Below are 12,413 nucleotides of genomic sequence, written 5' to 3'. Positions count from 1 at the left end.
TTAAAAAATTCTTCCAAATTCGGGCAACTTCACATGAGAGAGGCAAGTTTCATTCTTTATTTTCAGTTTAAGAACACTGTTAGTGCCTATATCCAGGCCTATCCATGAAACAAAGATAATAATTTTGGAACTTCTGGCCTATATTTGAGCCTGAATGTGCAGGGGTTCCCTGAGGCCTGAAAAATATTTCAAGGGTTCCTCCAGGGTCAAAAGGTTGAGAGAGGCTGTGCTAGAGACTTAATTGAATACAAACTTAAGAAGATATTCATTCAAAGGCAAATATACTCATGCTGGTTTTACAAGTCCATACAGTTGTGGTATCTGCTGATGCTGTTCTGAGCCTCTGGGCTTGTTGGCACCAATGCTCGGAAGCAGTGAACCAAGCCATGTTCAAATCTTGCCTCTTATCCATGCAGAGAAATGCCTGTGTCTGTGACCCAGTGGTGCAAAGGATTGCTGTACATCAGGCTGCTGAATCAATCACTTAACAGAAATCATTTCCAAACTGGGTGCCACACGGGAATGGCTGAGGCTATCACAAGTCATCAGCTGCAGGTTCCGACTGTGAACCAAAAGCACGCATCTGCTAATGGAAGAGTTTATCCCTTGTTTCTCTGCATGATTTTCTGTTCTACCAAACAGCCTCCATTGGGAGGGGGTGGGGGGTAATTGACTAGCCTCTCTGTAAATGGAGCTTTCAGTCACTTTCAAGGCCAAAAGCTTCAGCCAATTAAGTCCTCAGGGGCTCAAGCAACCTATTTCCAGAGCTGAACTTTGTATTAAAAATGCAAATCTGCCCAGTTCCTGGAGCAAATTACAGTAAGCCAAAACTACCTGGGCACTCAGGGGGAAGGGTCTGCTTCCTCTCCCACTTGCCTTCCCAAAACTGCTTTGTCATCTGAAGTGGGAAGAAGGTCAGAGGAATCAAGGTAACTTTAGCAACTGCCTAAAACTGAAAGTGATTCTTTTCCAAGCCAGAGTCTCAAAGTTTTCTTTAGCAAGATTTATTGAGAAGAAAGGGAAGCATTCCAGCAACTGAACTATTTCTCCTTTAGAACCAACCAGCATATCCCCCTGTACATGAGGGTGGAGATGTTCTCATTTCCCAACAGCCTTTCTATGATCTAGTGAGGAGGTAGGTCTTTTCACTGATAATGGGGAACTCTGCAGCTGGCTGTTTGCATAACTGTCTCCATAACCTTTTTCAATCTGGAACCTGACTCTTACACAGGTATTGCATGCGGTGTTGCAAAAACTCAAGGAAGTGATTGCAAGGGGGAACTCCCTTCCCTTTCTCCCAATGTCCACCCTCTAATGCAGTCTTTTTCGACCTTGGCATCTTTCAGATGCATGGATTTCAACGCCCAGAATTCCCCAGCCAGCTTGTGTTTAGCTGTTTAGCATTCCTATGGATGCACTAGATTGCTCCTGTTATTACACTCAGTGTGCATCATGATGTTTTCTGTGCAGGGAAGGATTCAAGGCTAAGCTTATAGCACATTGGTTGCTTATCAAGAAATACTGGCATCCTTGTTAACTTGGGGAACTGCCAAGCTCAGATCATAAATTCTCCTAAATGCATGACCAAAGAGGGAGATTCAAGAAGGCAGAGAAATGGAATGGAGTATCTGGTGCTTGTATGAGGTCTGAATTTAGGACTGTCAGCAGCAAAGGGGAGGGTGGCTTAATGTTTGTTTTTTCACCACTAAAACTCTAATTATGGACTAGCCCAGTAATAACAGCGTACAGACTTTGGTTTTTAACCACAGCTGGAACAACACAACTCTGGTGGAACTGCAAGATCCAGATGAGGACATCAGTTTCTCAGCACTGAAATCCATTTCATCAGACACATGCATTATTGATCCTCCATGGGTAAGTGAATGCATAAATGCTCATGCGTGTCTCTCTGTGTGCATGAAGAATGCAATTTCAAAATGAGGCCAGTAATGTGGGAGAAGGGAATTCATGTCATGTTGCAAATACAGAAGAAAAAGGGAAAGTTGAGATTCAGGCAAAAGAGTCAAGGATTCAGTCTCTTAAACACTGCAGGCCTTTCTATTCTCAGCTGATAATACTACCCCAGCTCATTCTTCTTTGTGTGGGCAAGCCCTGCTTTCTACCAGAAGATGTGGACTCCGGCCAACAGCAGTTATGTTGCAGTGAAGTTCTACCTCCTTTAAACTGCTGCAAACTCATTTCTGCTTAACAGACTAACAGTTGTCCTCTAGCAAAATACCCATGTGCTCTAACCATTACTTTACTACATCCCATCTTGTAACAAGGGATAGGACTTTGGACCAATTTGGACTTTGCTAGTCCATGATGCACCTAGCTCTGGGTGTCTTTCAAACAAGCTTAGCTATAACCATTCATCTCAGGTGGGTTACATGCATCTACGGTTAGCCCCACATGGAAATGCCCATCCTCCCAAAAAGAGTTTTTATTTATTTATAGATCAAATTTATTCCCCACCCATCTCACTCAGAGAGCGACTCTGGGCAGTTTACATAAAACAGGAATAAAACATTAATTAAAGTACAATAAAACAGTAAAACAGTAAAAGGGTTCCCTTTTCGGAGGAGATGGGCAGTGATAATAAATTCAAAAAATAAATAAATAAATAAAAATAAAACAGTCCAAATGGCCAAGTTAACAGTGTTAATGTTTTCTACTACAGATTACTATGGTAACTAATCATTTTGGCTGGGTGAAGAGGTTGAATTTAATTGTCCTCTTTTCGGATGTTAATTTTTGCACCTGGGGAGAAGAACTTGCCTGGACTTGTTTTAGTTTCAGTTTCCCTTCTGTGTAGGCATGTAGAGAGTTAAGCAGCTCTCACTGAGAGCCTGTAAATATGTTTGCTTTCTGTAAATAAAATTATTTTTATAGAAATGCCTGGTGTGTGACTTTTCTGATCTCTCCTGGGCCAAAGGCTTTCCTAGCAATCTGCTAACAAACAGCGCTGGTAAGAGAAAATGCTGTTTCTGGATTTGTTTCTACTTGGCAACCACTTTTAGACTACTTACTTGTGTCAGAAAAAAATGAAGTTTTGATTTTGGGTTTTAATGATTAAACAGTTTGATTTAATAGAAATAATGATACTAAGGTTTAACTAATGGTGAGAGATTATATTTGTAAATATATTTATATCTGTATTGGAGAAGGTCAGAAGTCACTTTCTGTTTCTGTTCTCTATCTGTTCCGCAATTCTGTAGTTTTTCTTTTTTCTTTAGTCCTGTATTCTATCTGTTCTATATTCTATATTTTGTATTTTAATTATATTCTGAAAACGAATAAAGTTCTTTAAAAAAAAAAACACAGTAAAGCAGCACAATAAAAACAGCCTTCTTAATAAATAATGAATAATATGTTCCAAGAGGTGGATGGTAAAAAGTTCTTAATTAATTTCCAGGGAGTGTCTTTAGGGTGCTCATCATCCCCAGGTTGGCCAGCTTGGGGGTGGTTGCATCATGTATTTATTATTTGTCAAATTTTATTACTACCCTTCTCCCTCCCAAAGGAGGGACTCTGGGCAGTTTACAAAAACAAAAATTTAAAATTCAATATCAGTGTAAATACATAATAAATACATAATAAAAATAAAATACAGTAAAATATAGTAAAAACCAGATGGCTAAAAGTTGTGATTCAGTCCGTGAGTTTAAAAGATCATCCTAGGGCGCTAGCCATCCCCACGCCTGGCTGTTCCCCATCCTGCTCCAGGCACAATGGCAAAATCAAGTTTTTGGCTTTCTGCAGAAGTCCAGGAGCAAGGGGGCTGTTATACTGTTGGAATGTATGGATTGACAAATTCAGTAAGTATTACGAAGTGTTTGCAGATTTCAGTAGAAGAGAATATCTGTAGGGTTATGGTTCGGATTCTTGTGTTCTCCGCGCTTGGTTGTTGGCTTGCAGATATTGTATTACCCAACTAGGTAACATTATTTACACTGACGATGTTACCGACTTGGGTAATGCAATGCCTGCAAGCAACAGCCAAGCTCAGAGAGCACCAAGAACGCCTCTGTTTGCAAATTTACGTGACTAAAGATTTACAGTTACTGCATTGCACATCATTGTTTTTTGGTGGTTTTGTGTATGTGTGTGTGTGTTCCCCACATCCTCAAGGTCTCAAAACATTTCAGTGTGTTGGGTTAGAATAATAATGTTTGGGGATGAGTCTCCAATACCCATCTGCCACCACTCTCCCCTCCCACTCTTTCCCTGGTGAACATTCAACCAGGAATGTTAGTATAATGGCCGGTGGTTCTCTGGTTGTCTTACGGCCCAGAGTTATTTCAAATGCCTGGAAATGTTTTAGGTTCAACAAGTTGCTGTAAATTTGTTTTTTTTTCTCTGAGTTTATTTTCTTAATGATTTATTTTCTCCACTGAAAACAATTCGAACCACCCTGGTCATGATCCACCAAAGGCAATGCTTCTTCAGTCTTGGCGAACTTGAAGTTGTCGCCTCTGCGGCTTGTGGTCATAAGTATTTCCAGCTTGTGGGCTCTTTTAATTGCTTTGTTTGTGAATAGGCGCTCCAGTTTGGCAATCAGCCTCTGCTCTAACCACCAGGCTCCACAGTCTTCCTAGGACTGTAAGTGGGAACTTGGGAACGAGTGCTTTTCCAGAGGGCTGAATTTCTCCTTTTTAACGTTTTCCCTCTTTTCTTTAAGATCTATGCTCATAAGATTGGGGGTGGACATGGCCACGATCTGTATCATGAGAAATAAATATACAAGCCATTTTTTGAAAAGCGTTTGTTTCTGGTTGCAGAAATGGTCTTGTTTTTCAACTTCCCCTAACTTGACTTGGGTCTTCTGTGAAAGGAATCCTTTGCCTTCACCAACTTACCCTTTCTTTAAGATTGTAGATCTGCTTCTCTGAACAGTACAACTGAGTACTGTCATGTGTGTAGAAAGCCAATGTGATCTTTGGCTTTACAGAACACACCAAGTTAATCTAAAATGGGATTGATAGTTTGTGAATCAAAATGTTCCTGGAATCTACACAGCCCTTATCTTAACACACTGTGGGAACCAAATCATCACATTAAGGAATAACATAATTTATTTGTCTGCGTGTAGCATGTATGTAAACACAGAAGTTATGCTTGTTAAGCTGGGTTGAGTGTTCAGTGTGTTGTGTGAACCCAAAGTTTAATAAAGCAATGGGTGTATAGGTAAAGGTAAAGGTTTCCCTTGACGTAAAGTCCAGTCGTGTCCGACTCTAGGGGGCGGTGCTCATCTCCGTTTCAAAGCCTTGGAGCCGGCGTTGTCCCTAGGGACACTTCCGGGTCATGTGGTCGGCATGACGACACGGAACGCCATTACCTTCCCGCCAAAGCGGTACCAATTAATCTACTCACATTTGCATGTTTTCGAACTGCTTGGTGTGCAGAAGCTGGGACGAGCAACGGGAGCTCACCCCGCCGCGCGGTTTCGAACCGCCGACCTTCCGATCGACAGCTCAGCGGTTTAACCCGCAGCGCCACCGCGTCCCTAATGGGTGTATAGTGAGTTGTTATTTCTTAACTACATTATCTAGTTTGTGAAACAAATGCAACAAGCCGGTTTGGAAGGGTTGTTGTTTAGGGAAGTTAATACACAGCCACACCCTTCATGTTTTCCATATTGTTTCACAAGAGGCATTTTGTGAAGAAGGGGAGGGAAATAAAGTTTCTATGGAGCTAAGCCTGAGCTCCTGCCAACCTAGCAGTTCGAAAACATGCAAATGTGAGTAGATTAATAAGTACCGCTTTGGCGGGCCGGTAACGGCGTTCCGTGTAGTCATGCCGGCCACATGACCACGGAAGTGTCTACGGACAAACGCTGGCTCTTCAACTTTGAAACAGAGATGAGCGCTGCCCCCTAGAGTCGGACACGACTGGGCTTAATGTCAACGGAAACCTTTACCTTTTAAGCCTGAGCTCTGGCATAAAATAAGTACTATTTTATATATACACACATATATTCATGGAGATCCACTGGAAAAATCCACTAGAAAATCTATTAATTAAACCAGTATCTACTTTTGATATTAGTTTTCCATTATTGCATTTTTCTCCCTTCAGGCATGCAAAAGTGGAGAATGGCACTCTCCCAATACATTGGACTTTAGTTTTTACTTGACCCAGCTGACTGATGGGAAGACCTAGGAGCTGGTAGGTGGCCCTAGAGAAATTATTTCCTGGCTGTAACCTCTCCTCGCTCAACACACTTGCTTCTCTGGAATAATTTAATCTGTTTGGATATCATTGTTTCTGGCTGCTGTTCTGGCAAGTGAGAGTTCCTGATTCCAGCATGATGTGCTGGAGAAGAACACTAATACAGCATGTTCATTGTTGGGCCAAGAGTTAAAGAATTAAACCTGCCCACAGCCCTCTGCTAGCTCTCTGCAGGCAGTCCAAAAATGAGCACTGTTCTGTGGGCAGTGGATGTTCCCTCCAGCCACACGTCCGGATTCTCCATCATCCTAGGAAATGCACACACCCAACTGGTGAATCTCCCTACTTTGCAATACGTTCTCAAGCCATCAGAGGGCAGACCAAATTCCATAAGCAGCCGTGAAATTAGAGGTTCAGACCCTGAAGAAGCCAGGAAAGGCACAGACACTTGAGAAGGCACCAGCTGAAAGGTAAGGCTGTCACGATTCCCTTTTCACAGCGTCTTTGCCTCCCAGTTAGAATTCATATTGGAGGTTCTATTCTATTGCTTTTCTCAGATCTGGACAAGAGAGATGGCTGCTCTATTTTTACTGCCATATGATCTCGGTCGCTTAGGAGAGGCTGAGGAGGTCCAGGGCCAGTCCAGAGTATCCACTGAATTTCCTAGCTGGAGGGTGGGTGGATGGGATTTGACCCCCAGTTTCCTGGCTTGAACATCCGGCCACAATATATTTCTGTTTTATGAAATCCCTGCACGACAAGCAAGCAGGCTGTTAATGGATGCCAGTGTCCATATTTTCATTCCGTGAGCAAAGGTGGAAGAAGGAAAAATTTGCTTTGCAGAAAAAGAACGCAGAGTTCTGAAAAGCATGCCTTCAGTGGAAGGAAATAAGGGGTTAGGAAAGGCAGAAGGCTTTAATCAGCCAGGAATAGAACGTGGCCGCTATAAGCACTGTCCGGGTCCCCTGTTCTCTGATGCTTGTTGATCTGGAAGGTACAATGTCTGGACATTGTAAGGAAGAAGGTTTTGGCTAACTGCTGTGAGAAGGTGACAGAGGCGAAGAGCAGTTCAGCAGGGAAACAGATTTTCTTGGGAGGTGGTGGATTCCCCATTTGTGGAATTATTTAAGCAGAGATTTGAGGGCCAATCGGTCAACAGTGCAGTTGCTGTAACTTGCACATCAAGTCCTGCGCTGACTTCTAAAATCTCTTTCTACTTAAACTGATCGTTTACTTTGCCTTGTGGTTTTGATGTCGGGTTCTTACCCCAACTTAACTACTCAAGGCTTTGCAAATATCCAGAGGTTTAGAACGGTGTAAATGTCTTGGCTTCCCGTGCATAGGGGGCTGAGAATTAGGAACCAATTTGTCCCTCAAAGTAGAGGAAGGGGAGGAGGCAGGCAGCTGTCCTTAAAAGAGATACACGGTTTGACTAAAGCTACAAGAAGTTGGAGGTATCATTCAGTCCGCCCATATCTTCCCCCCACCTGCTTGGAGTGTGGTCAGCTTCTGCCAAGCAGCCCATAATTTGCTGAGTTCAACTTCCCTCATTCTGGTGTCCAGATGCGTTAGCATGACAACTCTCAACTTTTCCAGCTCTGCTGCCAGAGTTAAACAGGGGCAGCCCCAATGAAAGAAGGAAGAAGAGGTGGAGGGGGAGGACCATGATGAGCATATCTGGGCTGCAAAAATCTAGACCAACAGTAGGTGGCAGAAAAAGCATAGTGAATAACCTGCATCTTTGGTGCCATTGAGTATTTTGCCTGAAATTTTGCAGCTGAGCTAAGATAATCCTTTTTTTTTTTTTTGGTGCCTTCAAATCATTGTTGACTCCTGGTGACTGCCTGGACTAGTCCCTGCAGTTTTCTTGGCAGGTTTTTCTGAAGTGGTTCTGAAGTTGGGCTGCTTGTGGGGCAATCAACCATTATCTTTGCTTGTGGTATGCACCCACCCATCCTTCCCAGAACAGATCATATGCCAGTGTGATGGGTGGGTGCATACCACAAGCAAAGATAATGGTTGATTGCCCCACAGGTAGCCCAACCCCATTTTAGGCTAGCCTATCATGTATGAGAGAGCCAGTTTGGTGTAGTGGTTAAGGCACCAGGCTAAAAACTAAGGGGCTGTGAGTTCTAGTCCCACCTTAGGCACAAAGCCAGCTGGGTGACCTTGGGCCAGTCACTCTCTCTCAGCCCCAGGAAGGAGGCAATGGCAAACCACTTCCAAAAATCTTTGCCAAGAGAACTGCAGGGATTAGTCCAGGCAGTCTCTGAAAATGGTCCAAGATTGAATGGATTAAAAAAATATATTGTATGAACCCAGCCCAAATATCATTTATTTTGCTGGCTTTGGAAAGGGTCAGAGGAGGAGTTTCAGTTCACATGAGATAATAAGCCTTTAGGTGTGAAAGCAATTCTGCCATGGAGATTACTCCAATAGGAGGGGGGGGGGTGTCAATATAAAATGCTGTTAAATAAATTTTGATTTCAAGAACCAAAAGAAATGGTTAATGCCTGGGGCACTCTTGTTCTGAAAGTGCAACTGGTTGCAAAGCAGGAACACTACATCCAGCTTCATTTGAAGGGCCAAATAGATGCTAGGCAGATGAATTACTGGTTGAAGACTGGAAAAGTTAAAACACACAGCAAACTCCCTGCTACTGCTGGATTGAAAGTATGTTGCTCTGCTGCCATCTAGTGGCTAAATATTGCACTGCAAGATTCTTACTGCCTTGTCTAAACACTTTCCCAAAATCTCTATCAAGACATTCTGGAACATGGGAAGACCCTAATATTTTATTGCTGAGGTTGAAGAGATATTCCCTTTAAGATCTAAAAATTTCAAGTGCCCTGACCCTAACCTGTTTATTTAACCCCTAAAGTATATATTAGGGTGAGTTTTGTAATGGTATGTGGAAATGACCTTGGGAGACAGGAGGAAGAACCTCAGGCTAGGCAACAGTCAGATAAGAGGCAGATTAGCCCACAGAAGGAATGGGGTGTGGCAAACATCTCAGAAGGGACCTTCCCACATTTCTTGGACTATAAAGGTGAGGGGGAGAGATGTACTTTCAGACTTGCAAGATTCTGTTAATGTAACACTTGGATAAAGATCGAGCTAGTACTCCTAGGTGTACTTCTTGTCTGGGCTTCCTCGCAAGGCTGACAATTTTTAGAAAATCTGAAAATTAAAGGGTGGGAGGGATAAAGGGGAAAAGTTTACAAGCTCTCTTAACCCAGACAAATCTTCAATGTAAATTTTCAGCCATTAAATCAGGCCAGTGGGTACCTTGGGTACCTACCAAAACTCTTCTGCAAGAGAAAGGTCTTGTTAATCTCTGGGCCCTGAAGTTCTTTCTTGCTGTGGTGCCAGTTCGTCCATCCTCTTTAAGCAGAAGGAGGAAGCTCAAGAATTGTACACTTGCTCATCTTCTTTGGAAATATAATTGTTCTCAGAGGTGGGAAGTGAATAAGCAGGATAGAGTGCGATGAAGACCAGGTGGGCCTCCCTATGCATAAAAGATAGAGCTACCAGGTCTGGCCTGCAAAAATCGAAATGACCAACAGGTGACAGTAAAGATTTAAAGTTTTCTGTATCTCTTTGCTGACACCTAGTGGTCATCTGATTTTTTGCTGTTCAAATACAGTAGCAGGACAAGTTAGTACAATGCTGCTGCCAGATCAAAGGGGGATATCTTGCAGTTGAGAGCCAGTTTGGTCTAGTGGTTAAGGCACTAGGCTAGAAGCTGGGAGATGGTGAGTTCTAGTCCTGTCTTAGGCATGAGGTCAACTGGGTGACTTGGGGCCAGTCCTTCTATGACAGTGTTTCTCAACCTTGGCAACTTTAAGACGCATGGACTTCAGAATTCCCCAGCCAGCATGGTGGCTAGTGAATTCTGGGAGTTGAAGTCCACACGTCTTAAAGTGCCAGAGTTGAGAAAGGGAAGAAGGTAGTGGTAAATCACTTCTCTCTGGGAAGAAGGTAGTGGTAAATCACTTCCGAAAATGTTACCAAAAAAACTTCAGGGACTTGTCCAGGCAGTAGCCAGGAGTCAAGACTAATTTGAAGGCAACCCCTCCCCCAAACTATTTTTTTTTAAAAAAAACTCACTTTAAAGAAAGGTATGGAACCTTTCAGGACATTTGATTTGGCCTGGGATTTGGGCACATCTGTTCACATCCTTAAAATTTAAAATCCTTTAAAAGAATCTTATGCCATTATAGCAGGATAACTAGGCTAGTTCTGTGGCTTTGAAAGTTGGTCAAGCAGCCTTAGATTCATTTTGCATCAACAATGTGAAGTAATATTTCCATCCTCTACAATCTTCCCCCTCCTATTTCCTTCCAACAGATTCTTTTCTACCAAAATGTCTGCCAACACCACCACTCTGGAAAGCCTTTATGAAGATTACGAGGACTATCCTGCTTTTGATGACAAAACTCAAAGTCTCCGCAACTCAATGCACATGTTGTCCATGGTGATTTACAGCACAGCCTTCTTGTTAGGGGTGGCTGGAAACAGCCTGGTCATTTTTATCACTGGCTTCCACATGAAGAGGACTGTGAATACTGTCTGGTTTCTCAACTTGGCCATTGCTGATTTTGTCTTTACTTTCTTCCTCCCGCTGAGTGTGGCCTACCTAGCCCTGGGCTTCCATTGGCCCTTTGGGAAGCTGCTGTGTAAACTCAGCAGCATGGTGGCCTTTCTCAACATGTTTGCCAGTGTCTTCCTCCTCACCATCATCAGCATGGACCGCTGTGTCGCTGTGATGTGCCCTGTCTGGGCCCAGAACTATCGAACACCTCGGCTGGCTTCTCTGGTGGCCCTGGGCATTTGGATGGCAGCCCTGGCACTCAGTTCCCCCTATTTTGTCTTCCGTGATATTAGGCACTCTTCTGTTGAAGAGAACACCACTTACTGTTACAACAACTTTGCCTTATCAGACAGTTTCCAGTCAGAGGAGGTTGTTAAGCTGGAAGAGTATCGCCATCAAGCCTTGGTGTTGACCCGTTTTGTGGCTGGATTCTTGGTGCCATTTGCTATAATTCTTTTCTGCTATGGCATTATCATGGTCAGGCTGAAGGGAACTCGGCTCACCCGCTCAAATAGGCCCTTCAAGATCATGGTGGCCGTGGTCTTGGCATTCTTTATCTGCTGGTTCCCTTATCATGTCTTTTCCTTCCTGGAGATGTCAGCTGCCATGATAACACCTGGACTACAGACCATTCTGGTGGTGGGAATACCCTTGGCTTCCAGCCTGGCTTATCTCAACAGCTGCCTGAATCCTTTCTTATATGTCTTTGTGGGACAGGACTTCAGGGAGAAGCTACAGACGTCTGTTTTGGCTGCTTTTGAGAGTGCTTTCAGTGAGTCTTCAGGGCAGACATTAACCAAGAGCAAATCCAGTGTGGAGGTAGAGTGTCACACACTTTAATGAAGAACTGGGGGGACTTCAAGCTTATGCAATCTGTCCACCTCCCTTGTTGATCTTCGGGATCCACCAATCAAAGCTAAATATACCATAATGGTTTTGGATAGTGGAGCCTTTGCAAAATGATGGGAGTTGGAACCATCATCATTCTGTATCTTGGAGGGCAGTTATCACATTTCTAAAGAGAGGGCCAATTCTCAATAGATACAAATAACATTAGTCATTTATACATACAGGATGTATATATACTACACTGCACCATGTATGTTTATTTCTGGCTATACAAAGAAACTGACAGCCATATAAGGTGCTTCTCTTGGGCATCTGCAGGAAGAGCCAGGGGAATAATGAAACATGCAGTGCAATGCTGTGACCCTTGCCTGGATTTCCATTGTAAAGTGGAAAGGAAGTACAAAGGTTAAACTTGCACTCTGATGTAGCAAAACACATTTTATCCTTTTGATGAAATCTCAACTTTCTGCAGATGCTCCTGGAGCATCTTTAAAGGGAGCTAAGATTGGATAAGAGAACAGTGTGGGGAAGGGGCAATGGAGGTAGCCCATCGCATAGATTTGTATTATCAGGCATTGACTGATTTTGTGCCATGAAGTTGGTGTCGACTCTTAGCAACCACATAGATAGACCTTCATGATGATCTGTCCCCCGTCTGGCCCTTCAGGTCTTCCAACAGTGCACCCATTGCCATTGTCACTGCGACTACCCTCCTTGCTGCTGGTTGTCTTCTTGTCCTCTTTCCTTCCACCTTTCCCAGCATTATGGACTTCTCACAGGAGGTAGGTCTTTGCATAAT

At 43.3% G+C, this 12,413-nt stretch overlaps 1 protein-coding gene across 1 annotated transcript; it reads left to right on the top strand.

Annotated features, from left to right (window-relative positions):
- Positions 1-10,534: 10,534 nt before the first annotated feature.
- LOC134503456 (chemerin-like receptor 1) lies at positions 10,535-11,605 on the top strand. Its single transcript, XM_063312255.1, has one exon. The coding sequence runs from the start codon at positions 10,538-10,540 to the stop codon at positions 11,603-11,605; it is 1,068 nt and encodes a 355-aa protein (XP_063168325.1). The 5' UTR covers positions 10,535-10,537.
- Positions 11,606-12,413: the final 808 nt, after the last annotated feature.

This window comes from Candoia aspera, chromosome 10, assembly GCF_035149785.1.
Source record: "Candoia aspera isolate rCanAsp1 chromosome 10, rCanAsp1.hap2, whole genome shotgun sequence".
NCBI classification, from domain to species: domain Eukaryota; kingdom Metazoa; phylum Chordata; class Lepidosauria; order Squamata; family Boidae; genus Candoia; species Candoia aspera.
The sequence above is the reverse complement of the archived record's forward strand: the minus strand, read 5'-3'. Positions and strand labels throughout refer to the sequence as shown.